This window comes from Hirundo rustica, chromosome 27, assembly GCF_015227805.2.
Source record: "Hirundo rustica isolate bHirRus1 chromosome 27, bHirRus1.pri.v3, whole genome shotgun sequence".
In the NCBI taxonomy this organism is placed as follows: domain Eukaryota; kingdom Metazoa; phylum Chordata; class Aves; order Passeriformes; family Hirundinidae; genus Hirundo; species Hirundo rustica.
In genome coordinates, this window is record NC_053476.1 from 2,224,992 (window position 1) to 2,251,034 (window position 26,043).

The window sequence follows — 26,043 nt, forward strand, 5'->3', positions numbered from 1 at the left end:
GATAGCACTGAGATTATGAGTGTGTAGTTCGGATGGAAGTGTGTAATATCACACAGCAGAAAACTTAGAGTTGAAGGTTTTAGAATATACTAATAAATATAAAACAAGATGGAAGTTTTAGAGCGTAGGCTAGTTCTTCTTTTTCACCTTCTTCATGGGTCTAGGTAGTATTTTATAATTAGATCGTTAAGTGCACATTGCGGGCCACAGGTGGTTAGTCATTAAGTTAAAAGTGAAAATAACTTAGGTGTCACTTCTTAATTAGACAGTTTATCCTTAAAAGGCCTTGTAGAGAAACAGACAGAGCCATTATTTTACTTTGTTAGCTAGAAGTGCTGTAGAACTCACAGCTTGTGAAACTATAATATAAATAAGAATCAATAAACATCTAAGTCCAAACATGAAATACCGTGTCTCAAGCATTTAATCCCAACTCTAACAGAAGAAAAATAAAAACATCTAATGGTGCCTCATGTGAGGAACGAACCCACAACCTTCACAGTCATAGCAGAGGGATCTTAAAAACACACTGTGGGGGGATAGAAAGCTTGAAATTCCTTTGTCCAATGAGACAGTGAAGTTTAATTAGATCATATTTTATGCTTGTCCTGAAAAAAAAAGGAGAAAAGAGTGTTTATGGTAAGGTTTGTTGGCCCGAAACTCTAATTTATTCCTTCTAAGCAAAAGGACTTATAGAAGTCTTTTATAGACCTCTGAAGAAGTAAATTTTTGTTGTTAATCAAATTTATTGTTATTTTGTTATTAATCAAATTCATTGTGACTCTCTGCAGGTGCCAGCGCTGTCTGTGTCACAGGGCTGTCCCTACACTTCAGGACAGGTACGTAACGCAGCATTTGAGGAGAAAAGTTTGGCCTGACTAAAGCAAACATCTTCCTGGTTTTTGCTGCTTTTCCTTGCTTGCAGAATTCTTCTGGAAGCAGCAAAAACTCAGACAGAAAATTTCCAAAAGGGCCCCCACAGGTTTTCAGCATCAAGGCTGATAGTCGTGGTGTTAATGCAGCTTTCCTGATGCAAGATGATAATTTTATGCAGTGTAGCCAGAGCCCACATGTTCTCACTCTGACTCACCCCAGAGTGGCTCCAGGTACTGCTGTGAGTCGAATTTATTCTGGGTGCACAAACACCCAATGAAACCATTGCCGAGCCGGTGCTTTCTGCGCTCAGGGCTCGCTGAAGCTGCGTGCACCCAAACCAGCTCTGCCCCAGCCGCACTCCAAGGATCTGCTCCTGCGCCACTTCAAAGAGCAGAGCCTGTGCCTGCCCTGCTCACAGAGCAGCTCTGCTCTTGCAAATCTTTCCAAAGCACAATCTCGGGAAAATAACTCAGTAAACACGGCTGGTTGGATCAGCCCTTCAATGAGAAACTTACAGCGAGTTTTTGCTGACAGCTCCCTCCTTCTCCAGGATAGACTGATGTATTTTCAAATAGAAGTGGCTTTGTAACCTCAGATTAATATAAACTTCAAATACAGTTGTGTTCTGTGATTAAAAGCAAAATTAAAAGCTTTCCTCCTGCCCATCTTCAAAAAAATTCGGGGGAGGATGGAGGGCTGTTTCCAGCATCCTGGGTTGACAATGGACAGTATTTAAAACCACTGGCTGGCAGACTGGTGTTAGGAAAATTAATCCACAAACACCAGAGGTTTATGTCCAAAAAGGAGACAGGAGTCCTTTTACTTTATTCAAATAAAGGGAGAGGCCATGGGGCATTTCCCCTGGGGTCTCTCAGTTTTTCGGAGGACGCAGCCTCCTTTTTATCCCAATTTCCCGGCCGCATTTCCCTCTCTCTTTCCCCATTGCCTGAGGTACTTGAGAGGTACAGACTTCCCGAAATGCCTAAGATTCCCCTCTTAATGTATACTGCCCCCCCCCAAATTTTTAATTTTTATGGGATTTATGGGTTTTCCCCATTGTTGCTTTCATCTTTCAATATTCAGTTTCATTTGCAAACAAACTTATGGTTTGTTTGTAAAGGCAAGTATCTTCTTTTCCATTCATCAATCAGCAGAATCCTTCCCATTGTTTCTCTTATCTCTCAGTGCTGGTTTTATCTACCCAGGGCTTGTTTGTAAAGACAAATTTCATTCCTTTCACTGGCATATTGGATAATTAAGTGGTTAATGAGTGGTAGAAATGAAAGCCTCTCAGTGCTACTCCCTGTCTCATTTCCTGTCCTACCAGCTGGCTCCATCACACAACAGAGCAGCTTCCTTAAAAAGGGCTTTTCAGTCTGTCTGGAACACGAGGATGGCTCAGTGCTCTTGTGACTCTCATTTTCTGTTCTGTTGGGTTTTTTTTTTCCAGATGAACACTTGAACACACTGTCTTTATCACAGCTGGGCCTCAAAATAGTCTTAATGAAAGGAATAATTTTTAATGTGCTGATGACAATGCTTCTGTGGAAGAAAAAAAAGGTGAGTATGCTTGGGGGGGGGTCTGAAAACATCTGTCAGAAAACATCTGGATTTGTTCCTCAGCTATGAATGCTCCTTCTCTCTGGAATATCTGTTCATGGAGTCTGTCCAGACTTCTTTTGTCTGCCACCAGTAAAATCCCTCCATTCCTCTGGCCATACCATTTTAACCCATTGCTCAAATGCTCTTCCTTGTCCATAAGATTTTTTTTTTTTCCTTTCAAGACATTTCTCCCTTCTATTTCTACATCCATCCCTTCCCTTGCCTGCATTCATCCATCAGATCTCTCTCCTCACCTGTTTCCAGCTGGGGAAGTTTGATGGTTATTGACTTTAATATAAATCCTAATACATTAGTTTTTCACAGTGTCTGTTCCTTCTCTTTCTCCTGCCTGGACACTTCAGCTCTATAATTGTGCAGCTGCCACTGTAACTCAAATAACGATTTTACACCTCTTTGTTTTTGTTACAGGACTGAGAGTAACCGGGTGGTGCAGTCCTGAAGTACCCAAACCATCTGCTTTGAGAGAGCACCGTGAGCAAGAGGGAGCACAGGGATATTCCTTGTGCAAGGGACATCACTTGCTGTTCTTATAAATCACACCAGCCATTATATTCTAAAATTCTTTATTTTCACTGCTTTAAGACTGCTCAAAACGAGACGTTTCCAGCATCCTGCCCTCCAGATGCCTGGGTCATTCACCATACACTGCCTCTTTTGCATGAAGCAGACTTTGCTGTAATTATACATTGCCAAGCCTCTCGCTGTTAATTGAATTAAAACCATGACTTGTGCCTGGAGCAGTGTTGTTTGTTAAAAACTGCAAGCTAAATATCACCTGAATGGGATTTTTTTCCTGTCTTGGCAGCTTTAGGGTATTCATGTCTCTCAGGGTGCACCCCCAGGAAACTTTTCAGGTGCAAATGAAACACTTTGAAAAGCAAAGGGAGACTGACTCAAGATGCACTGTCCTGCTACCCTTTGCTAGACCAGAGCAAGATTTCCCTTTTTTTTTTTCCCAAGAGGATGAGCTGCAGGTCTCCCAGAAGTCCCAAATTCCGTGAAATTGTAATTTCAATATCACAGAACAAACCAAAACTTTTATTTTATTTTTTTTTTAAGTTTAAATAACTGACCATAACATCTTAATTTAAACCAGTTCAAAATTTGGCTTTGTGTCTACTAAAAATACAAACCGCTTTTGTTCTATTTGTTTACTTCTAACAACCTGAGCTCTCCCAAGTTCTTTTTGCAATAATTTCATTAAAATCCACTGAAATATTTACCTGCCCATGTGTGCCCACCTTGGAACAGTGCTTGCCTGTGGCATCTGCGTGCTGCTAATTCATGAACCCTACTGGCACCCACGAGATGTCTTGGCATCCCTTCAGGCTGTTATCAAACAATTCCTATGAAAAATGAGAAAGTTCTTTGTCTCCTGCGTTAGTTTGAGGCATTTGGGGTGAAGGAGGGAAGGGGTTGGATCCACCAGGGAGGGTGGGAACAAAGTCCTTCTGCAGGACACCTGTGCTGTGAGGACAGAGGGGAGGGAGAGAAGGGGGGAGCTTCTCTGACCCAAGGGGACTCTGTGCTGGGTGGAGACAACAAAAACACGGCTTGGACACAGTGAGGGGACCGTTCACAGGGTCCTGGAGGCAGGAGGGGCACACAGGACCCTGAGGTGTCCTGTCCCCAGGTCCCCCACTCCTGAGTGTCACAGCAGCACAGGGCACCTGCTTGGCAGCGGTGACACCAGTGGAGCCTCCAGGCTGTGTCTGGCCCTGGCAGGTCTGGATGGGAAATGTTCTCCTTTCGTGACAGCAGTTTCTCCAACATCTTCTGATGCCACACTGATGCCTTTCAGGGACTACCTCAAAACAGAGGGGGAAAAAAAAAATTAAGGGAATAAAAAGCTGCTCTGTTTATTGAAAGGCCTTCAGGTACATTTTGGGCAAATTAAACCTTCCAGGGGCTACACCCAAAAATGGACCATGGGTCGTGGGTTTTCACACTTTTATGAGTTTGGTCTGTTTGCATGTTGGGGGTTAATCTTCCAGTTACAGCTTCAGGTAATGAAGTCATTTATCCCCAGTTTGTTCCCCCCAATTCACTTTTGTTTCCATCGCTCAGGGCCTGAGGCAGAGAGGTGTCCTTGGTCCCCAGGCCTGGAGAGGAATTGTTGTGTCTGACCAAAATGGGAAAGCAGCAGCTCACACTGTGTGTGGAGTTTGGAGTTACACACTAAAGAATTGCAGGATCACAAATACATGAAAAACAGAAAAGCTCAAACCTTCAGGGGTCACCAGAGGTTCCTCTGTGGGGAGAAATGAGAAGTATGCTCTGGCAGAAACACGCTCTCCCTGCAAAGCTTGAACCTGGGCTGTACCTCCCAGCAGTTCCCAAATTGTCAGGAAAAGCCTCTCAGGACCCCTGCGGGTGGCTGTCCCTCACCCAGCTGGGTTCACAGGGTCACCATTCCAACATTTGCTTCCTGTGGGAGCACTGTGCCAGGACCTGACCCCAGCCTGCTGAGCAGCAACACGACAGAGCCTCGCTGGTGTCCTGCCTTGGTGCTGCACCTGAGCGTTGAGCAGGTGACCTGTCACAGGGTGACAGAGTTACTGACCCCTCCTGACAGAGAACAACTTTAACCTTTCCCTGTCTGTTCCCCTTGTTAGGAAAATTATTCCACGAACACCAGAGGTTTATGTCCAAAAAGGAGACAGGAGTCCTTTTACTTTATTCGAATAAAGGGAGAGGCCACGGGGCGTTTCCCCTGGGGTCTCTCAGTTTTTCAGAGGATGCAGCCTCCTTTTTATCCCAATTTCCCGGCCACATTTCCCTCTCTCTTTCCCCATTGCCTGAGGTACTTGAGAGGTACAGACTTCCCGAAATGCCTAAGACCTCAGATTCCCCTTTTAATGTGTAACCCCCTGCTAATTTTTAATTTTTATGGGATTTATGGGTTTTCCCCATTGTTGCTTTCATCTTTCAATATTCAATTTCATTTACAAACAAACTTATGGTTTGTTTGTAAAGGCAAATACCTTCTTTTCCATTCATCAATCAGTAGAATCCTTCCCCTTGTTTCTCTTATCTCTCAGTGCTGGTTTTATCTACCCAGGGCTTGTTTGTAAAGACCAATCTCATTCCTCTCACCCTGATTATTTTACAGTACAGATGTTCAGGGACTTGTTCTTGTCTCTCCCTTGACACAACCATCATTCTTCCCTCTCTCCAGCTGTAGGAAGCCTGTGGCTCCTCCAGTGCTGGATTTCAGGCAGCTCTTGGAGCCTGCATTCCACTCATGATGAAATCTGCCATGTCACTGGGAAACAGCCAGATACTCACTTACCTTTAGCATCACTAAATAATCTGATGATATTGCACTTCAAACTCACTCCTCGATGAAAGGGCAAGAGTTAAGGACTGTCCTGCCTCTGTTACCCCTTCCAGGTTAAACCCAGCCCAGTGACAGGATTTGCCAAGTGGGAGATGAGTTAAATGTTTTGGCACATGTCCTGCAAAGCACCGAATTTGCAAGGTCTCCTTCAAAGACCCTTGCAGATATCAGGCTGCCAATCTCCCACAACAACAACGTGCCCCCCCTTCCCTGCGTTTTCTTGTTTATTTCGAGACACAAAAAAAACACAGGGCAAAGCAAAGCCAGGAAATAACAGCAGGACAGGAGGTGGAAAGGGGCTGGTGGCCCAGGTGGGGCAGGAAGAGGCCGCAGCACAAGTTCCATGACGCCACGATCGAGATCTGGGTCACCACTGCTGCTCGTCTACACCCCACCACAAAACCCACTTCCTCTGGAAAGTGCAGCACAAAGGGGGTGGAGGTGGCACGTGGCAGGGACGGGGAGAAACTGTGGAAAAGAACAGCAGACGTTAGACCACAAGCCAAAAGTGGAATGGGGTTAAGTCGTCCTCTCCTCCCACCCCTCACCACAGGCTGCACTTGGGGAGTTGTTTTGGGCACAGCAGGAAGGATTGAGCTATGTATAGAGTGGGCAGGGAAAGGAGGAGAGAAATGCATTATAAAGCGTGGGAGAGCTCTTAGGACTGAGTCAGATTTCTGAATTTGCTGATAGGTCTCTGCACCCTTTTTACAGATTGAATGTGTGCAGAAAAATCCTTCCACTTCTCCTGTCCCAGATGAAAGAGCAGAGTCCCCTCACACTGTTAAGGAAGGAGATTTTCATGGTCCACCTTCATCATCCCCTCCCCTGTCACCTCCTGGGGGTGGAAGATGAAATTGTGTGTTTTTTCAGGGTTTTGTTGGAGAAAATATCCTGCCTGCTGTTTGTCACCTCTCATCAAACTTGGCCCTGTGCACAAACCATCCTCTCTCATTTTCATCCTCCTCCGCGTGTGACCAGGGACAAAGTGTGGACTTTACAAGGACCAGAGCTTGAAGGTGTCAGTGGACACCCTGAAGTTTATTCCAACGCAGGAGGAGCTGTGATAGGACTTGGAAGGGACTGTAAAGAACACCCAGTGCCATGGGCAGGGACAACTTCCACCATCCCAGGGTGCTCCAAGCCCTGTCCAGCCTGGCCTGGGACACTGCCAGGGATCCAGGGGCACCCACAGCTGCTCTGGGCACCCTGTGCCAGGGCCTGCCCACCCTGCCAGGGAACAGTTCCTGCCCAATATCCCATCTAACCCTGCCCTCTGGCAGTCTGAAACCATTCCACCTGGTCCTGTCATCTTACATCCTTTGTAAAAAGTCCCTCTGCAATTCTCCTTTCCCTCAAGAATTTACTGTTGAGCTAATGGCAACTGGAGGAAAGAAGCAGGAAAAAGGACAAAAAAAAAAAGGGAAAGCTCCACAGCAAAGCCTCGCATCCTCTCTGGCTCAGCACCTTGCAGCAGCCAGGGGAGGATGGACCTGAGTGTCCTCAGCAGTTAAATTAAAACAGCATCTGCTGCAGAGACTTCTCCTGGAATTCAGGGGAAGAAAATCCATTCAGATTTCCAGGAGTGGTTGGTTGCATGTTTCCTTGTTCTTTTGCTCGTTGTATTTTTTAACCAAGTGCAAGATTAGCTTGTCTTTCCACAATCTCTCATTATTCTTACTTTTTTTTCTTCCCCCTTTTCTTTTTTTCTCTCTTTTTAACAGATTTGTTTTCTGCTCAATTAGACTTGTGATCACAAGAACACAAAGAAGTATTTTTCTCCTTCTGGAAAGACTCATGCAGTCTGATGGGCAAATTGTCAGGAATAATTATACCAAATGGTGGGGAAAAATTGACAGAAAAAAATCTCTCCCAGTTGTTGGAGTATGAATTTCCCTGGGCCAAATCCACACAGGCCCAGGAGTGCCCAGAAATGTGAGGATTGAATTAGAACCTTCAGAAAAACTAAAATACATAAATCCACACAGACATGAGGTAGAAATGCAAGTTTAGTTTTAAACAAATACAGGATTTTTAAGTGGCTTAAACAAATAAGACACTGTGTCAGTGAGTAAGAAAAGGACCTAATTCCTAGTTTAAAGTTCAGTAACATTGCCTTTTGCAAAGTTAGTTAAATCCTAGTTATAATAAAAATAATGTAGCCTTGCTAAAACATTCCTAGATAGAACAGATAGAGTTATATGCATAGAATTTGTGTAAGAATTTAAGAATATTAACATACATCAATTTTAGCTTAGGATAGCTCCAACACCATTGTAAGAAAAATCATGTTTAAGCCTGATTGGCTAAAAATAGAATAAAATGCACTGACAGTGTTAGAATACATACACTTAGGGGACACGGAATAAAGGTGTTGCTGCTACTGCTGCAGCTGCTCATGGAACACAGATTAAGAGTGCTGCTGTTGCTGCTCCTGCCTAGAAACTTTATGTTGGAAGGCTCCTGCATACTGCTGTGGACTCTAAATAACTTTGCTTTCATGGGACTGATTTAGCCATTCAATAAAGGACTGCTTTTACAACCACCCAGCTTCTAGTCTTCAATGAAGGCGTGCTAAAATCTCAACACCCAGTGACACAATTTATTTAAGGCACAGTGAGCATCAAGTCCCCGCCTGAGTCGAGCATCACCCCCCGTGGATGTGCTGCTCCGGCTGCCCAGGCACAGCTCAGGGCCCTGTCACATGAAAGAAGAGCTGGATGGATCCTTTACCACCCGTGCTGTGACCAAAGGAAAGTTCCCAGGCCTCCCAGAGCTGTGCTCTGCGTTGGTAGCTGCGAGGGCGTCGGTAACAGAGCGGTGGTTTGGGTTCTGCCAGCAGCGCTGTGCCTCTGGCATTCCTCCCCCAGCAGAGGGCACGGGAGCGGGCAAGGTGCCGGGAGGGGTCACAGCTCCAGGCCAGCTGACCCAAGTCAGCCAAAGGGATATTCCATACCGTGTGACAACAGCTCAGATGGATAAGCTAAGGGACAGAGGAGGAAGGGGAGTATTCCTGAATTTGCAATGTTTGCCTTCCAGAGGAACCATCGCTGAAGCCCTGCTTCCCCAGCAGTGTCCAAATGTTGCTGCTGATGGGAAGCAGAGACTGACCATTTTTTTTTCTCTTTAGCCCGTGTATGTGCAGTTCTTCACTGATGTCTTTCTTTTACTGCGGTAAAACTGCCTTATCTCACCCTGCTGGTCATTCTCCACCTTATTGTCTCCCCTGTCCCAGTGGGAGTGAGAGTGACTGAGTGGGCACCTGACATCCAGCCAAAGTCAACCCACTACACCACCCCTGCACCCTGTGAGCCCCTGCCTGCTCTCCAGGCACTGCTGCCATTGCAAATAAGTCCAGGAGTGGTGGTGCCCAAGCTGGGACAAGTTCTTTGTTCCTGACACAGACCCAGACTCCATTGTCTAGGACAGTGAGAACCCTGACCCCTTCACACCTCACAGCCGTGTCAGGCAAGAGATTTGGGAGCCCCAGGTTTCAGAGCTTTACAGGTTTAATGGCTGCAGCACAGCTGGAAATGTTAAAAATGTGGTAAGCAGGAGCAAGAATAGAATTCTGGGAGGTTCTGAAGCCAGAGACCCGAAGCTCCATCTCCTCAGTGCAGCACACAAACATTTCCATGCCTTGGAGTCTCAAGGCTCTCAAGGTTTTACCTCCCAGCGTTTCAGCCGCAGAGAAAACCAGACAAGCACGAAGCAGGAACAGTGTGAGGCCAGAACCGCATAGACAAAGGTTCCAGTGAGACTTGAACAGACTTGATCAGTGAGCAAAGCACAATGGCATGAACTTCCAGGCTGTCCTGCGCTGGGGTCACAGCATCGCCCTGCAGCTCCAGGCAGGGGGAGGAGCAGCTCAAGAGCTGCTCAGCAGAAAGGGGTTTGGCAGGGCTGGCAGCCAGCTCAGCGTGAGGCAACAGTGAGCCCAAGTGGCCAAGAAGGCCGATAGCAGCCTGGCTGGTGTCAACAGTGCAGCCACAAGCGATCACTCCCCTGTACTGGGTGCTGGTGAGGCTGCAGCTCGAGTGCTGCCTCAGTTCCAGACCCCTCACTTTAAAAAGGACTTTGAGGGGCTGCAGTGTGTCCAGTGAAGGGCAACAAGGCTCCCGAAAGGACTAGAAAACATTTCTCTTGTGAGGAATGGCTGAGGGAGCTGGGGTTGTCTATTGCAGAGAAGCTGGCTCAGGGGGGGTCACATCACACCTCTGAAAGGCTCTGGAGAGGTGGGGTCAGTCCCTTGTGCTGTGACTGCAGCGAGCAGAGCAGGGGAATGGCCTTGAGCTGAGACAGGGGAGATACAGAGTGGATCAGGGCCTTGGAAGGGGCTGCCCAGGGAGGTGGTGAAGTCACCACCCCTGGGGTGTTCAGGAGGAGCCAGGATCTGGCACTGGGTGATGAGGTTTAATTCCAGTGGCAGTGCTGGGTGGATGGCTGGACTGGACGATCTGGAAGGTCTCTTCCAACCTTGATCCTGTGATTCTGAGGGGGGAGCTCCTTCTTAGCCCCAGGGAAGCTCCAGTGCCACTGCAAGGCTGGGCAGCCCATGCCAACATCCCCGTGTTTATCAGCACATCAGAGTGCAGGCACCCTGACACTCTATGACCCACAGCCCTCAGGGAGCCTCTAAGTCCAGCTGGAACATCCAGATGTGGCCCCGTGTCTCTAAGGGATGTGGGAGGGTCTGGGTGCACCTGGGGGTGTGCTGGAGGACACTTCCTTCCCTTTGTGACCACCAACCACAGCCTCATCTGAATTTTCCACAGCTTTGAAGCCCAGGGCCACATTGACAACAGACTCTGGAAGATCAAAAGGCAGGAAAAAAGGGAGATTAAATGGGTGGATGACAACTGAGTTTCCATGATCATTTGTCTCCTACTTCCTTCCAAAAGTGGGGCACAGAAAAAAGCCTGCTGGGTAGAAAGGAAGGGAGAGAGGTAAAACTAGGGAGTCATGCCTGAGAGGAAAACTGCATGCAGAAGAAGCTCTGTATTTGTCACCAGCATGGAAAAGGCTGCAGTGTCATAAAGGGTTTTATTGATGGAAAGGATCAGTTACACAATGAGTCTGCAGGTCCCTCCACAGGACACTCTGTGGGGGAAAAATCTTGAGCCCTGCGTCCCCTTCTTCCACCAAGAGAGAAGGTGAGAGTGTGTAGGGCACTTCCCTGTGCCAGGCTTTGCCATCAGGAGCAGTTCAAGACCTGGAAAGAGAGCAGGCAACATCAGCAATGTTACTGCAGAGCAGAAGGGACAAAGCTCCCCCAAGCCCCAGTGATCCTGTGAGCCCTGGCACAGTAACAACAGGGCATGTCCCCACTCCCCAACACCCAGCTGCATCTGTCCCCAGCTGCCTCATCTGCAAAGAAACTCCGGACTTGAACCCCAGCCATTCCTCAGCCTCACAGAGCCCAGGAATTTGAGTTCCCAAAGCTTCTCCTGCAAAGAAGAATGGGGAATCTCTCTCATGAGAGAGGAATGTGGGTAGGTTTCTGTAGCAGTCCTGGTTAAACTCTTTAATTATAAAAGCTGAAGAATATATGCTCAAAATCAGAAAGCCATAAATCCTCACTCTGTGCCAGCCCAGAGGACAACAGCTCAGCTATGCCTGGCCAACAGGAAGCTGGGAGCTCAGGGGATTCCTGGATCCCCTCTTGTTCTAGTTCTCCCCAAAAGCACTGCAGTGCCATGGTTGCCCCTTCTGTGACCCCATAGATCAGCACCTGGCAGCCTCTCCTGGAGCTCAGCCCACAAAATTGATGACGACGAGATGGAGGATGGTGTTGGCAAAGAGGAAATCAGCGAACGCCCGCTCCGGTGAAATGCCCTGGAACTCGCCCTTGTTCTGGGGGTTGATCTGGATCCGGAGGCAAACTGCACAGCAGAGAAAGAATGAGCCACCAGTGAGCACAGGAGTAGGGAGTCGTGGTGGGAAGCACAGCCCAGGATGGGAAAAGTTACTCCATCGTTACTACAGGGGAGCAGGATGCTGTTAGGGGATTTGGAGGGGGCTGTCATGGTCAGTGGTCCTACAGCACCACAGAGCCCTGAGGGGAACAGGCTCAGAGTAGGATTGACTCACACAGAAATGGGGATACTCCTACGTCCTTTGTTCGGTGTGTTAGAAACACAGAAAGATTTGGGTTGGAAGGGACCTTAGAGATCAACTCATTCCAGTCCCAGGGACACCTTCCACTATCCCAGGGTGCTCCAAGCCCCATCTAACCTGGCCTTGGACCCTTCCAGGAACCAGGACAGCCACAGCTGCTCTGGGCACCCTGTGCCAGGGCCTGCCCACCCTCACAGGGAGCAATTCCTTCCCAATATCCCATCCCATTCCTTCCCTGCCCTCTGGCAATGGGAAGCCATTCCCTGTGTCCTGTCACCCCAGGTCCTTGTCTCTCAGCTGGGAATCAGTTGTCTTGGAGCCCCTTTCAGCCCTGGAAGGAGCTTTCAAGTCTCATTGCAACCTTCTCCTCCCCTGAGCAGCCCCCGCTGCCCCAGCCTGAGGAGGGCGGCAGAGAAACAGCGAGGGTTTGGGGTGTTCTGGGGAGCAGCACCGAGCATGTGTCGCTGCCGCACTCCCGGTTCCACCGAGCCCCTTGGCTGTAAGGACAGTTGTGGAGACAAGAACCCGAACCGGCCCCGCAGGGGCAAAGCTACCGGGGAGATCCTGCCCCGCCGGGAGCAGAACGGGGAGCTCGGGAAACGGCCTTCCCTTCCCCCGGCTGCCGGGGCGGCTCCGAGCGCTGCTCCGGGACACCCGCCGGTTTCTAAGGATCCCCGCCAGGCCCGCGGCCTCCGGGCAGAGGCTGAGGGTGAGCCCGGCCCGCGCTCCGGCCGTGAGGGGGATGGCGGGGCCGGCACTGACCGCCCAGGATGAAGCTGCCGACGGCGGAGATGAAGCCGCTGAGGAAGGAGTTGAAGGGGAAGGTGCCGACGCCGAGGCAGTATCCGAACTGCAGCGCGCCGGTGAGCAGCACGTAGAGCAGGAAGGCGTCCAGCGCCTTGAGGCGCCCGGCGGTGCCGCCGCCGTACTCGGACAGGAAGCGCCGCGCCACGGCCCGCACCGAGCCCGCCATGGCCGCTCCCGCCACTGCGCACGCGCCGCGCCGCCCGCCCGCACTGCGCGTGCGCGCACCGACGTGGCGGTGAACGATAGGGGGACCGGCGCTTGGATGTGCGCATGCGTCAAAAACTTCAAGGCGTCCCCACCCCTGGTGCTTTTCAAGAGCCAATAAGAGCTCGGAGACAGCTGTTGCTGGGCAGATTAGAGAGCCGTTCCTTCCAGAGGCCAATCAGAGCCCGGCACTGCTGCTGGGGGCGGGGCCTTGCCTGAGGCGGCTCGGCCGAGGGGCGGACGCGGGATCCTGCGTGAGGGAATGGCTGGGGTCTACCACGAGAGTGGTGGAAAACAGACCTATATCGCCCTGCTTGCAGCTGGAGAAAGGGAAACCGCTATTTTCCTTTGTTGTTGTTGCTGCTTTGTTTTTGCCTTAAAAACTATTCAAACTCAGCAAAATAGCTGAGACCAAAACAACTCTGCTGCTTCTAGGTTTCTGACGGGGGGAACGACTTTTCAACAAACCAAAGCAGAACTTTTCTCGATATGTTCGTTCTGTTTAAATCATTCCAACCTTCCTATTTCTCCAAAACGAGGGTTGCTCTCATTGTGGGCAGCGGATGCTCCCGCACAGGCTCTGCAATGAAGGAAAGGCATTTTCCTGTCACAGAATCAGGGACTGGTTTGCCTTGGAAGGGACATTTCCCTGACCTTCTGCAGCAGGTCCTAACCCAGGTGCTTGCTAGTAGAGCCCTAGACTGAGATGATTCTGAATGATGAGTGTTTGTAAATATAAACATGTAGAGTCTCTTGTAGAACCCTTTGGTTGCACACAAAACCAGGTGTGTAGGCATTTGCGTTGTCATTGATACTAATATGACTGTGTAAAACCATAATGATACCACTTAAGAAAATGTAGAAGAAAGCAAAAGATAAGGGAAGAAAGATCTCACCACCCACAAAACAGTAAAGACAAATAATCACAGGCTGTGGTTAGATTAGGTTGTAACAACAGGTGGGATATAACAGGACAAACGTAAACAATCAATGCAGCAAAGAACTCTCCAGTCCTGTTGCTTCTTCATCTTCACATGGCCACGTCGTCTTTTTATGGAATACCTGTAAGAGAAGAAAACTAGGTCCTACTTGGTGCAGTTTTAAAAAGAAGGAACGATCTATTTTTCCAACTCCTTTTCTTGTCTGGCATAATGCCACTACAGCAGCAATGATGGAGACATCTGAAACATGTTTTCTCTAAAAAAATCGAATAAGCCTAAAGCGTGTTGGAGCTCCTTTATGCTCCCCAGAATCTTTACCTGCTCTAGGGTGGTCAAGGTTTCAGAGGGAATACACACTGATCCTCCTTTCCATCGTATCCCCAGGAATTTAACCTTGGAGGAAGGAAGTTGTACTGATGCCTTGGAGTGGCTACCTAGAACAGAGGCTAGGAAAGGTTAAGAGAATAAAGTAGGCATTTATTAAAGGCCTGCAATAGGTACAACTTGGGCAGTCAAAAGCCTCCCAGAGGCTACACCCAAGATGATCACGAGTTTTTCAGACAGAAATAAGTTTGGTCCATTTACATACCAGGGGTTAATCCTCCAATTACAGCTTCAGGTAATGAAGTCATTTACCCCCAGTTTGCTCTCCCCAACTCACATTTGTTTATACTTTTCAAGGCCTGAGAAAGTGAGGTGTCCTTGAGTCCCAGGCCTAGAGAGGAATTTTTTTGTCTGGACAAAATGTTAAGATAGTTAACTAATACTCTATATGGAGTTTAAAGTTATACACACTAAAGGATCTGAAAAATATAACAGCTAAAATCCTAAGGCATCAGCACCTTCTCTGTGGGAAATGGAAGTCCCAGACTCTGCAAGTGTCTGAGTGTGGCCCACCGTGTTGACATCAGAGCTGCCCATTCGTGTGTGATCAATATATGGATATTCCTCAGTCCCTGCTCCAGGGGAGACCTGTGACAGCTCCTGTGCGATGGGCCAGCGTCCCTGCTCTTGAGGTAAGAAAAGGGACACTGATTCCCCTCCCAGGTAAAAGCAAAACGATCCCAGTCTGCCTCCTGCTGTTAGAAAATGATACAAAATTTAAAATCCTTTGAACTTTAGTCAGTCTTGTTCACCTTTGCCTTGGGGGAAAGGAATTGAGATTTCTTTTCAAAGGATGGTTTCGTCGCTCAAGGCGTGATGAGCTGAACATCCCAGCAGGCTGGGAGTAGCACAGAAAATACACAAAAGATAACGGCCATAAACGAACATCAGCTCCAAACATCGCCCCTGCACGGTCGGAGACACCTGGTCTGAGAAAAAGATGAGAGAACCAAGGAATGAGGACGTAATTAACATTGGAGGCCAAGAGATCTGTAACCAATGGGAAACCAAATACCAAGAACTGCTAAACTTGAAACCAATGAACACTGAACCAATTTATTTCCCTGAATTGTCACTGTTGGGAGGGTCACACACAAAGTAACACAGTAGAATCTTCAGAAGGCTTCTGTTTATTATCACAGTGTCTGTGTTTTATACGCTTAACGAAGTTTACACTCCACTCATTGGTCACAAAAAATAAACACAACGTTCATTGGCACAAAAAGTCTCTGCCGCTGTTTTCAACCGCCACTGACAAAACTTTTCCAAGCACACTTCTTCCAGCTGCAGATTATCTCCCTCTCCTTCTCTCCTCGCTTTCCATGCCAACGACCTTGGTGAAATTCCTTTCAGGGGTAAATTCCCTTTCGGGGCTGTTATCAGTTTCTTCTTCAGCTAATTTACACTTCGGGCTTACAGACCAGCTGAAACCCTGACCACAGGTTTTGTCTGTATAAGTATCTGAAGAATCTACTAAAGAATGATGTGTGATCGAAGAATTCTCTCTGCACACCCGGGCAATTTGTGGATGAAATTATTTCTGTTGCAGGTCCTGGCTAGAACAACATCCTGGCCAGAATAAAGTAATGCCTTCATTCTCTAACACTAAAAATGTTCTTGGAGGGTTTTTGCTTTTCCCACCGTTTCAGTGACACTGTAAGGGAACCATAAAAAACATGTCTTTGATACCAATAGTCTCAGGGGTCTGATGGGCCTAATGCTGGATTGTGGGAATCAGTTTGGCTGTGAGGTACAGCAGCTGTTCCACGGCCAGTGTCAGCTCTGAGGCAGTGCTAATCCACTGCCAGCCTCTGCTCCCTGTTGGGTTTACAGACAGGCCACAGGAGAGAATTGTACAAGTGCCCCTTGCCCCTGCCATGCTGCAGTTACTGCAGCAATTCCTTCACACTTTCCCAAGGGCCGTGGGTAGGGTTTCACATTTGTTATTTTGGAAGGAGGCAGACTTGGAGCAGTTTGCAACAGAGAGAGGGAGATGAGAGACCAAATATCCATCCGCTGCCTCTGGCATCTGTTCAGACACATCACTTTAATAGATCCAGCCCCGAGGTTTGCTGGTAGTGGCCTCACAATCATGACAATTTCTGTGGCTGTCTTATTCCCCAGTAACCAGGATTTGGTAAATCTCACTGGGGTTGAGATTTATCAAAAGCATCAGTTATCTGTATCTTTTCCTTGTTCTGGCCTAATGGCACAATGAGTGGCAACTTCAGTTTGAAGTGCTGACATTTGTGCTCTGGTATCTACCACAAAAGTAGTTAATGTTTTAAAGGGGCCTGCAGAAAATTAATAGGATCATCTTATCTCTCTGGCTCTTTTCTGTGAGCCTTCACACATAAATCCACCTGCTACTCCCCAGCTCACTTGCTGAGAGAAGTAGAATCCAAATTCCCAACTCAGAACAGGTTAAACTGGTTAGTTCAATTCCTAGAGGGGCTGGGGGAGTGACAATGTTGGAATCCTGAGGGGGCTGCCCTCAGGAGGTCCTTTGATCTTATCCCAGTTCCTTATCAAATTAGTGGTGGGTAATTTGCCTTCCAGGTTAGTGGTGGGTAATTCGTCTGTTACTTCTCCAGGAGTTCTTTTGCAACACCCTCCACGCACAAGCTGTACCTCGTTCTCCCACAAGGTGACACATTTTGTCAGTGATTACCTGGTGAGGGAGGCTTTAGGATCTGTCCTACCCGCCTGATGTCTGTTTTTAGTTTAGGACCGTCTGTACCCAATTGCTGACCAGTAGTTACTAATTCTTGAGCTGCCTCCAGCCGGGTTATTCCTGGAGGTGCATCCCTTCTCCAGGCCTAGGGATTGCCATAAGGTGCTTTTCTAGTTGTTTAACATGGACTTGCAGTGCATCAGGCAGGCCTCGGGACTGAGAGAGGAAATCTCTGTGGATTTGCCTCGATTTCCATAGGGGAATGTCATTGTGGGTCCAAAAATTGCATGTGCATTAATTGGAGACATGCACTCTTTCCACAGTGTGGCCAGTTGTGAGGAGTTAATCATGTAGGGATCTCCCCTTTCCATGGGGTCCAATCCCCTGCCCCTGGGTCAGGGACTGCAGTGCTCAATTATCCGTCCTGGTCAGGCAGACCCCTGGTCCACAGTAACCTCTTGCTTCGGCCCCACTCAACAGAATCCATCTCCTCCAGCTAGGGAGACCTCCACACATGCTCAGTTTCTGCTTCATTTACCTTACTGGGTGTATTTTTCTCTCATTTCAGCCAGGGCTTCCCCCACGTACAGGATGGTCTGTGTGGTAGTTTGCTGAGCTCCCCCTGGCATCATTAATGGTTTCAGTTTTAATGAAGGGACACTTACGTATTTCTTCATCCTGTGGATAACTTTATGTAAGTTTTTCCCGTACATCAGAGGGGTATAGAGATTTACTAACCCGCTCTGGTCTGGGGCATCTTAAATTGATGTCCCACAGTTCACAGTTCATTGTTTCTAGGTAGTTTTTAAGTGATTAATTTTGCTCATCCATCTCCTGGACAGCCAACTGAAGCAATAGATTAAATTTCCCTTTCCACCAGAAGTGCTTTATGCTCAGCAGCTCACTGTGAAGGTTCCCTTCCTGGCTGTTCTACAGTCCTTTCATTGACTCCTGTAAATGTCTTATTTGATTTGTGGATTTCTGAATTGCCAACCTCTCCTTTTGTGCATCCCGAAACAACTTCAGGTGGGGACAATCCACCTTTGGTTTGCCCTGGGCAATCGTTCCTCTTCAATTGGTCATTAACCCACCTTGGATTAATGGGTCTTTCTCCCTGCTAGCCCTTTGAGGGTCAGCTCAGTTCTCTCCCAGCGAAAACCTTTCAACGGGCCCTGGGTACACTGGAAGAAAGATTTGATGTGCCAGGTCATACCAGGAGGAATTGCCTCTTTTGGGCTGAGTTCTGAGTTCTCTGTCTCTGCTATTCTCTGCTCTCTTCTACAACAGCAATTACCTGCTTCTGCCCTGACCTGATTCTAATTTCATCCTGGTTATTCTGAGGCACCAAGAAAAGTGCAAGCTGCAGATCTTGTAGAGATGCTGTTCAGTGTTGTGCTAAACTCTGGGGAAAATCTAGATTTTACAGGCAGCACATGAAAGCACCACAGCTTGCAGTCAAATGTAAATTTGCTCCCATATGCTTACAGCTCTCTGCTCTAAGGTAGGAACAGCTGTAGAGTCATTCTGTTTCCCTTTCTTAAGTGTATTTTCTCCCAGAGTTACACTGGTCTCGGACCTCTCTATTTTCCTGCTAATAGTGATAATATTCCATTTAGTGTCTTTTTGCCACTGTAACTTTTCCTGTCCTCCGGGCTGGAAGCATGAGGGAATATGCACAGATCACAGAAGTGTCCTTTTGCAGGCAACAACGACAGACACCAGCCCGTGGTGGTGAACTGTGTCCTTTGAGAAGTCTGCTGTGGGGTGGCAGTCGCCTCGCTGTGCCTGTGGTTGTCACACAGGTGTCACATTCAGCTGAACAGCTGGATGTACCAACATGGTCAGCAGGACAATGGGAATAACTGTGGGAGATGAGCCTCCACAGAGGCCACCAGTGGGCAGGTGACAGAACAGTACCTAAAACTGCTGGGAAGCTGTGCCGTGGTATCTCTGGCCGCTGACTGCACTGACAACTTGTGCACTTGACTGTGAATCCCTGTGGGCCTGACATTTCTAAGTCTGAAGAGATTTTAGCCTGCTGGCAGTGCTAGCTCCTTCCCAAGGGAAAAGTTCTTGAGAAAGCCTCTTCTCAAAACAATCTTGGCAAAACAACTATCCTTTCCCAAAACAATCTTTCTCCAGGTGGTATTTTGCTGCTTCTCCAATGGAATTAGAGAGGTGTCATTCCTAGTCACCAATCATGTTAATTCTGTATTGGAACACCTTATAAAAGGTGGTAAGGATTAGACAAAATGCCTTCTATACTCTTTGTCTTCTGAAATACTTGGAGTCTTTCATGTCCTGCAGCGCCAAATCCCCAGTAAGAGATAGGGGGGCAACACTGGACCCTGTGGGCACAAAAAACGAGTGCTGGGGAGGTTGTGTGCTGGTGCCAGCCCCTCCAAAGCCTGAGGTGAGAGCAGTGGTCACAAGAGCACAGCCCTTCCAGGATTCACAGTCCCAGCATTCCTCACACTGGTGGCTGCTGGAGATGTGTGATGTGACATCTCAGTCTCACTGAGTCACAGCACCAGCAGTAGATAAAGCTGTGAGAAGTGACAAATTCCTATAAAGTCTGGGTTACGTGTTAAAGCTCTTCAGCTGTTATCTCCTGAGAAGTTTTTACAGTGCATGAGTAATGAGTTAAGGTTTCTCACTCTTAATCACCAGGGATTAACTTTCACCATACTGGTTTTTTCACAATTTTTGTGCATTGAGTGTTGTGGTTTGACACTGGCTAAACGCCAGGCACCTATGCAAAAACTCTTCACTCATTTTCTTTTGAGCAGAGGAGGGGGAAAGAACAACTAAAGGGGCTCATGAGTTGAGGTAAGGATTGGGAAGAAATATTTTATGGGCAAAACAGGCTCAAAACTTAAAATGCACAAAGAAAAATTTATTAACACAATTAAAAGAGGATAATGAGATCTAAAACCTTTAGAACACCTTTTTCCCCACCCCCAGCCCTTCTTTCCTTCCCAATGACAGCGCAGGGAGACAAAACATGGGGGTTTTGTCGGTTTGTCACTTCTAAAAATCTTTTTTCAGTTTGCTTAGGGAGAGGAGTTTCTTCGGTTATGTCGTGGGATTCTTCCCATGGGAGACTTTTCTCTGTGAACTTCTCCATTGTGGTTCTAACTTTCCCGAGTAGCAGTCTTGCCCAACCTGCTGTAACGTGAGTGCACACACCTGTGAAAGCTTAAACCCACTAATGACGTACCAGGCAAGTCAAAATACAATTGCATCCATATATTGCATGCTTTTGCTGGATGATGGTGAGGCAAAGGGGTAGAACAGAGAGCAGCACACCCCGAGCTCAATGAACCATGGCAGACAGGGTGATAAATGAGCTGAGTGTGATGACTCCTGGTACAGACCATGGATTAACAACTGGCAGGATGAACCCACTGGAAACACACATCACATATCATCGTGGACTTCCCACTCCTACATCAGGACTTCGTCATAACCACACATCGTATGTTACTGGTTTATAATTAGCTCTGGAAACATCAGCAAAATAGAGGAAAACATTGCAAATAAAGAGATGGGCTGTAGCTTGGTATGGAAGAACAGATAAGAGATGAAGCAGGGAGCATGGTGGAGCTTGTGAATCGAGATATCTTAGCCTTGGTTGGGTACAGGCCATGGTGCAGAGAGAACACAGGTATGAAAAAGAACTAGGAAGAGAGTTGCAGATGTAACTGTCAAGGTCTTCAAAACAACATAATTTTGTAAAAGATGCCAAATCATGTGAACAATAGGTTGTCTGTAGTTGGTCGGAAAAATCTTGTGACTGTTTAGGGCTGTAACCTATTTTGAACTGTAACAAATATATAACACTGTGCTGTGAGAATAATACCTGACTTCAATTCCTTTTTACCCCGACTTCAAAGTCGAGAGGGGGGATCTGCCTGAACTGTCCACCAAGGAGGGGTTAGAGACAAGTTAGAGCCAGACCTCTCAGAACAAGAGGTATTTCATGGCTTAGAGTAAATCTTTTCTGCACAAAAGGAACTAAATGTTCACAATGAAAACACAAGGGAAGTCGTGGCACTGCAGGGAAGTTGATACATCCCCGTGTTTGGAGATATCCACATTTACTGAGAGAAGGTCATGAGCAACCTTGTCCAGCTTTGCTTTTAGCAAGGATTGGACCTCCAGAGGTCCTTCCCAATCTCATTTTCTCCGTGGTTTGATTATACTCTTGCTGTCCGTTCACAAGTGTTTTCCCACAAGGTGTTTTTTCAGATTTTGATACCTAATTGGTCCCCGAGGTTTGGCACAGTGAGGAAACAAAACTGTAATACACTGCCACTATTATATAAAGGAGCTGAAGGGAGAGGATTTTTTTTATTGCCAAAAATCAGTCGCGAAACTAAGACGAGGAGAAACAGAGTCAGACTTTTTGTAGCATCCTGGAGTGCTGTGGATATACTGGTAACTACCTGGAGCATTTCTTAGAGTTTAGGTGTAGTGTTCTGAAGAACAGGGAAAGTTAAAAGGGACATTGACCTGGAAAATTGGACTTTTAGTCTTCAAATTAAGTCAAAGCCTTTAGCTGTTACCAAGGGAATTTCTTGGTTTAGAGGACCACTCTCAGCTTCCAGATAATATATGTCCATCTGTGGTATTGAAAAATATGTCCTATATTTTGCATGGTTTGTGAGTGGGAAGTTGTTTTGTATTGGTGTTTTTTGAGAGACAGCCATAAGATGATGCCAATAAACTGTGTTTTGCTGGGAAAAGGGCACTGAGGGGAAAGATTTGATGGGAATAGTGCATTAAGAAGGGTTGTAGCATCCCAGCTTACAGCTATCTTTCTGTTGAGCATTTGAAGAGGGGAATGTGAGTGTCTTGTTTGATATGGGTTATCAGCTAAATAAGATGGGCTTGCTTTTCCTGGAAATTCATTGTGTCGACGTTTACTTCAGTCATTCAGAAGTATCTGAAATGAGTCTGAAATGAACATAGAACCAGATTAAAATATCCAGATAACATAATAGATAAAACCTGGGAAACTAGTGCAAAACATGACAGGTCTCTTTTTAGGGCAAGGAGGGCTGGTGTCTGGGAGGAAGAGCAGGGAGAATGCAGTTGGAAAACCACATCTGGGACATGGCAAGCCTGCAAGAAAAGACTGTGGCTGAAGTTGAACTCAGACAGAGTTTTCAGGTTTCCCTGAAGGAGATAATGGCAGCAGTGCCATAGACAGGCTGCACTGGACAGAGAACACATCTGAGCTTGGGGTGGGGTGCTGTCAGATGGAGGGGTGCTTGGACACTCTGAAGAAGGAGTGCCCATCAGCATCAGAGATGATCCACTGGAGCTGTAGAGCTGAGGGTAAAGAAGGAATTTCCCCACAGTTTTTCCCATTCCCTCTCTCACACTGGTGCTTGCTGTAGCATCCAGCCACTGCTCTGTGCATTTTGCTTTCTCTCAGTGATAGCCAGATGGCCTTAACTTTGCAGCATTGCTTTCTTTCTGTCTGGCCTCTTCTCTGAAGAGTCTCTACCTCTCTCTCTTTCCCTGCCTCCTTTTAACTGCAGTAACTTTTTCTTTTGCAGTAATAATGTGTCCTTGACCCAATCTAACCTGCTTCAGAGTCGATCTGCAGTGTGATTGCATTCCTCTGTGATAAGTCTCTGGACACAGGCAAAGTTCTCACTCTGGGCATTTGGCTTTTTTTGTTGTTGTTTGTTGGAGGGTGGAAGTTGTCAGATCATTCAGAGAGACTCAGGGTCTGTAACAGCTCCTGCACCTCTCAAGAGTGCTGTGAGGGAACTGTAGGAATTGTTTTGGCTGGAATGAGGGCTCAGTCCTACAAATGGAGCTTGGGGCTCCTTAAACATGACCAGGATTTTTAATATGTGGTTACTGTGGCTGCTTCAGTCTTTTACAAGAGATTTGTTGCTGGTATTGCCCTGTAACGTTAGCAAAGCCAAACTGACACATGTTGTTTTCCAACAGTTCCCAAAACAGCAATCCCAGCGGTGATGTCTCAATGAACCGCACAACTGTAGTGGAATTTGTCCTCTTGGGACTGGCTAACAGCCGCCATTTGGAGATCACCCTCTTTCTGTTCCTTGGCATTGCCTATTTCTTGATCCTGCTTGGAAACATTTCTGTCATCACCATCACTCTTACAAATAACTTCCTCCAGTCCCCGATGTACTACTTCCTCAGGAATTTTGCCCTTTTGGAGATCACTTTCACCTCCACATTCCTTCCCAGCACCCTGTACAGCCTCCTGACAGAGAAGAAAACGATTTCCCTGCCTGGTTGCTTCCTTCAGATGCTGCTTTTCTACTGCTTGGGTACCTGCACGCTTTTCCACATGGCAGCGATGTCCTTGGACCGCTACGTTGCCATTTGCCACCCTTTGCACTACACAGCCATCATGAGCAGCAGATTTTGCCTGCAGCTGATCCTGAGCTGCTGGGCACTGAGTTTTCTCTCCATGTTTCCTCCCACCATTATGATCGTGCAGTTGCCATTTTGTGGCCCCAATGCCATGAACCACTTTTACTGTGACGCTTCCCTGTTGTTGCAGCTGTCCTGCACAGACACAGGCTTGATCGAAGAGCTGATGTTTATCACGCTCCTTATCATCCTCCCCGGTACCTTGATAGTAACTGCTGTTTCTTATGGCTGCATTATTGTCACCATCTTGCACATACCATCGTCTGCAGGTAGGAGGAAGGCATTTTCCACTTGCTCGGCTCACCTCATCGTGGTGACGGTGTTTTACAGCACGTGTATTTACAGGTACATCCGCCCAGAACAGCGAGGTGGGCAGGACTCTGACAAAATCCTTTCCTTATTCTTCTCTGTGCTGACTCAGACTCTCAACCCCTACATCTACTCGCTCAGGAACAGGCAAGTCAAGCAAGCTTTGAAGGAGAGAATGCTGAAGTTTTCTGGTTCCCTGAGGCAGATGTGAACGGTGGAGTAGCCCAGCCAAGTATCTGAATTGTTTCCCAGGTGCAACATCTGTATTGTGAATTAAAGATGCTGTTTTCAAATGGTTTATGCTTTCCAGATGTTATGTACCTCCTCCTGTTGGCAACGAAAATATGCCAGCACAGGAAGGATTTTATAATCTTCTGTCACCTAAGCATCACTAAAGTGTCAGCTTTGCCTCAGCATTTTCCCCCTTGCTGGGATGGGTTAACCTTAGTGAATAACCAAATTCCTACTCACGCCTTCCACCCCACAGTGGGACAGAGCAGAGGCAGAAAAGAGGAAAAACAGAAACAAAAACTCTCGTAGATTGAGATAAAGACCGAGAGATGGTTGGCCAGTTTCTACCAGGAGTGAAACATACTGGATTTGGGGCATACCAATGTAATTTGTTGCCAACTAAAATAGTTTAGATTGTGAGAAACAAAATGAAATATTCAACACTTGTACTTCCCCCTTTTCCGTGCTCAGGTTTATTCATTCATTCCAGACCGCTCCCCAGCACTCAGGGTGGGTGGGGAGGTTATGGTCAGTGCGTGGGGTTTCCCCTCTGCTGCTTCTTTTCTCTCACACTTTTCCTCTGCTCCAATGTGGGCTCTCCACAGGCTACAGAGAACACACCGAGCTACCATGCTAGAAAGCAAGCACAGAAATACCTTTCTTATTAATATATTCATTTTTAGAACTTCAGCTTCAACAAAGCTGTGTTTACAATCAGTGCCATGCACACTATACCCATCAGCAAAATCCTTGTCCTCCCTCTAATTCAGTGTAGGATAATCCTTGATCCCAAGCACAATTCATGGAACATTTTGTTTCAGTCTTAGCTGTAAAGGCATTTTCAGGTTTGGGGCTGGCTTTGGCTGTGTATAGTGAATCCAGGAATCTCCACCAGTAATTTTTACAGCTGTGTGGATAGTCAGGAGAACTTTCCACTTTTGCTTGAGTGGTTCTTCACTCCTCAATCTCCTGGACAGTGAGAGTGTGGTTGAACATCCAAGGTCACTGATGATGTTAAAACAATAAACCTATGCAAGGATGAGAGTGTTTTTGTCACAGAGTTTCCCATACTCCCTGGAATTGTGATTCCTTCCTGTGTGTTTTTCCCTGGGTATAATTACAGCCTGTCATCATCTTCCATAGAGGATTTCATATGGAATTACCTTCTCCTTGGAGCTTGGCTGAATTCTAAATCTCAGCAATGCCAAGGGAAGAGCCTGTGGCCACTTAAGTGATGTTTCCTGTCAAATTTGGCCAGTGGCCTTGTTGAACCTCACAGTATTGACCCTCTGGACATCAACTGAGCATTGGTGTGTCCAGGCATGAGTGTCTGCACAGAGGCTATTTGTGTGTGCAAAAATATTTAATGTAACAAGTGACACCAGGTCCCTGGCAGATCACTTTTTCCTAAACAAATAAGAGACAACAGACTGCCGATCCCTAAAAGGGAAAAAAAGAAAAAAAATATAATAATAAGAGACAGGAGAGAAGAGGGAGAGAATAAGAAGAGAAATGTGTAATTGTAATGACTAACATTGCATTGAAATAAAAAATATTTAAACCATTTCTTCTCATTATTTCCTTCAGTACCTGTTATATTTTCTAGTTTATATTAGCTTTAACCCCATCTAGGAGTAACTAAGCACCACAAAGGCACTCACTCCCTCCCTCAGGGTGGGGTAGCAGCAGAACTGGGAAAAGATGAAACAGGGCTTGCAATAAGAACAGTTTAATAATTGAAATAATGTAAAATATAATACTATTAATAATAATTATGAAACAGAGAAGGAGGAATAAATCCCCGAGGAATCAAGGGGTGCACAGCACAATTCCTGTCCTGACCAACACCCAGCCCAGCCCTGAGCAGCGGCCAGTGCCTCCCAGTCAGCTCTGCCCAGTTTATACACTGGGCATGTTGTTCTGTGGTGTGGAATATCCCTTTGACCAGTTCAGGTCAGCTGTCCTGGCCCTGCTCCCTCCTGGCTTCTTGTTCCCCTGCTCATTGGCAGAGCCTGAGAAACTGAAAACTTGATTTAGAGCCAGCACTAAACCATCCATGTGTTATCAATATTATTCTTATACTAAATCCAAAACACAGCACAGTTCCAACTACT

At 47.0% G+C, this 26,043-nt stretch overlaps 3 protein-coding genes across 3 annotated transcripts in view; 2 read left to right on the forward strand and 1 right to left on the reverse strand.

The window, feature by feature from the left end:
- LOC120763919 (M1-specific T cell receptor alpha chain-like) overlaps positions 1-3,184 on the forward strand; it is a 144,122-nt gene extending 140,938 nt beyond the window's left edge. The window contains exons 6-8 of the mRNA XM_040087550.1: positions 792-839; positions 2,327-2,436; positions 2,908-3,184. Coding sequence (XP_039943484.1) covers positions 792-839; positions 2,327-2,436; positions 2,908-2,913 — 164 coding nt within the window. The 3' untranslated portion in view covers positions 2,914-3,184. The remainder of the gene's footprint in view (positions 1-791; positions 840-2,326; positions 2,437-2,907) is intronic.
- Positions 3,185-10,863: 7,679 nt separating this feature from the next.
- On the reverse strand, positions 10,864-12,959 carry DAD1 (defender against cell death 1). Its single transcript, XM_040087315.1, has 3 exons — positions 12,719-12,959; positions 11,571-11,721; positions 10,864-11,051 (listed from the first exon to the last, which is right to left on the reverse strand). Exons 1-2 carry the CDS (start codon positions 12,927-12,929, stop codon positions 11,591-11,593), a joined length of 342 nt encoding a protein of 113 aa, XP_039943249.1. The 5' UTR covers positions 12,930-12,959; the 3' UTR covers positions 10,864-11,051; positions 11,571-11,590.
- A 10,011-nt stretch (positions 12,960-22,970) lies between these two features.
- Positions 22,971-23,909, forward strand: LOC120763619 (olfactory receptor 6E1-like). The gene has a single exon (XM_040087061.1). The coding sequence runs from the start codon at positions 22,971-22,973 to the stop codon at positions 23,907-23,909; it is 939 nt and encodes a 312-aa protein (XP_039942995.1).
- Positions 23,910-26,043: the final 2,134 nt, after the last annotated feature.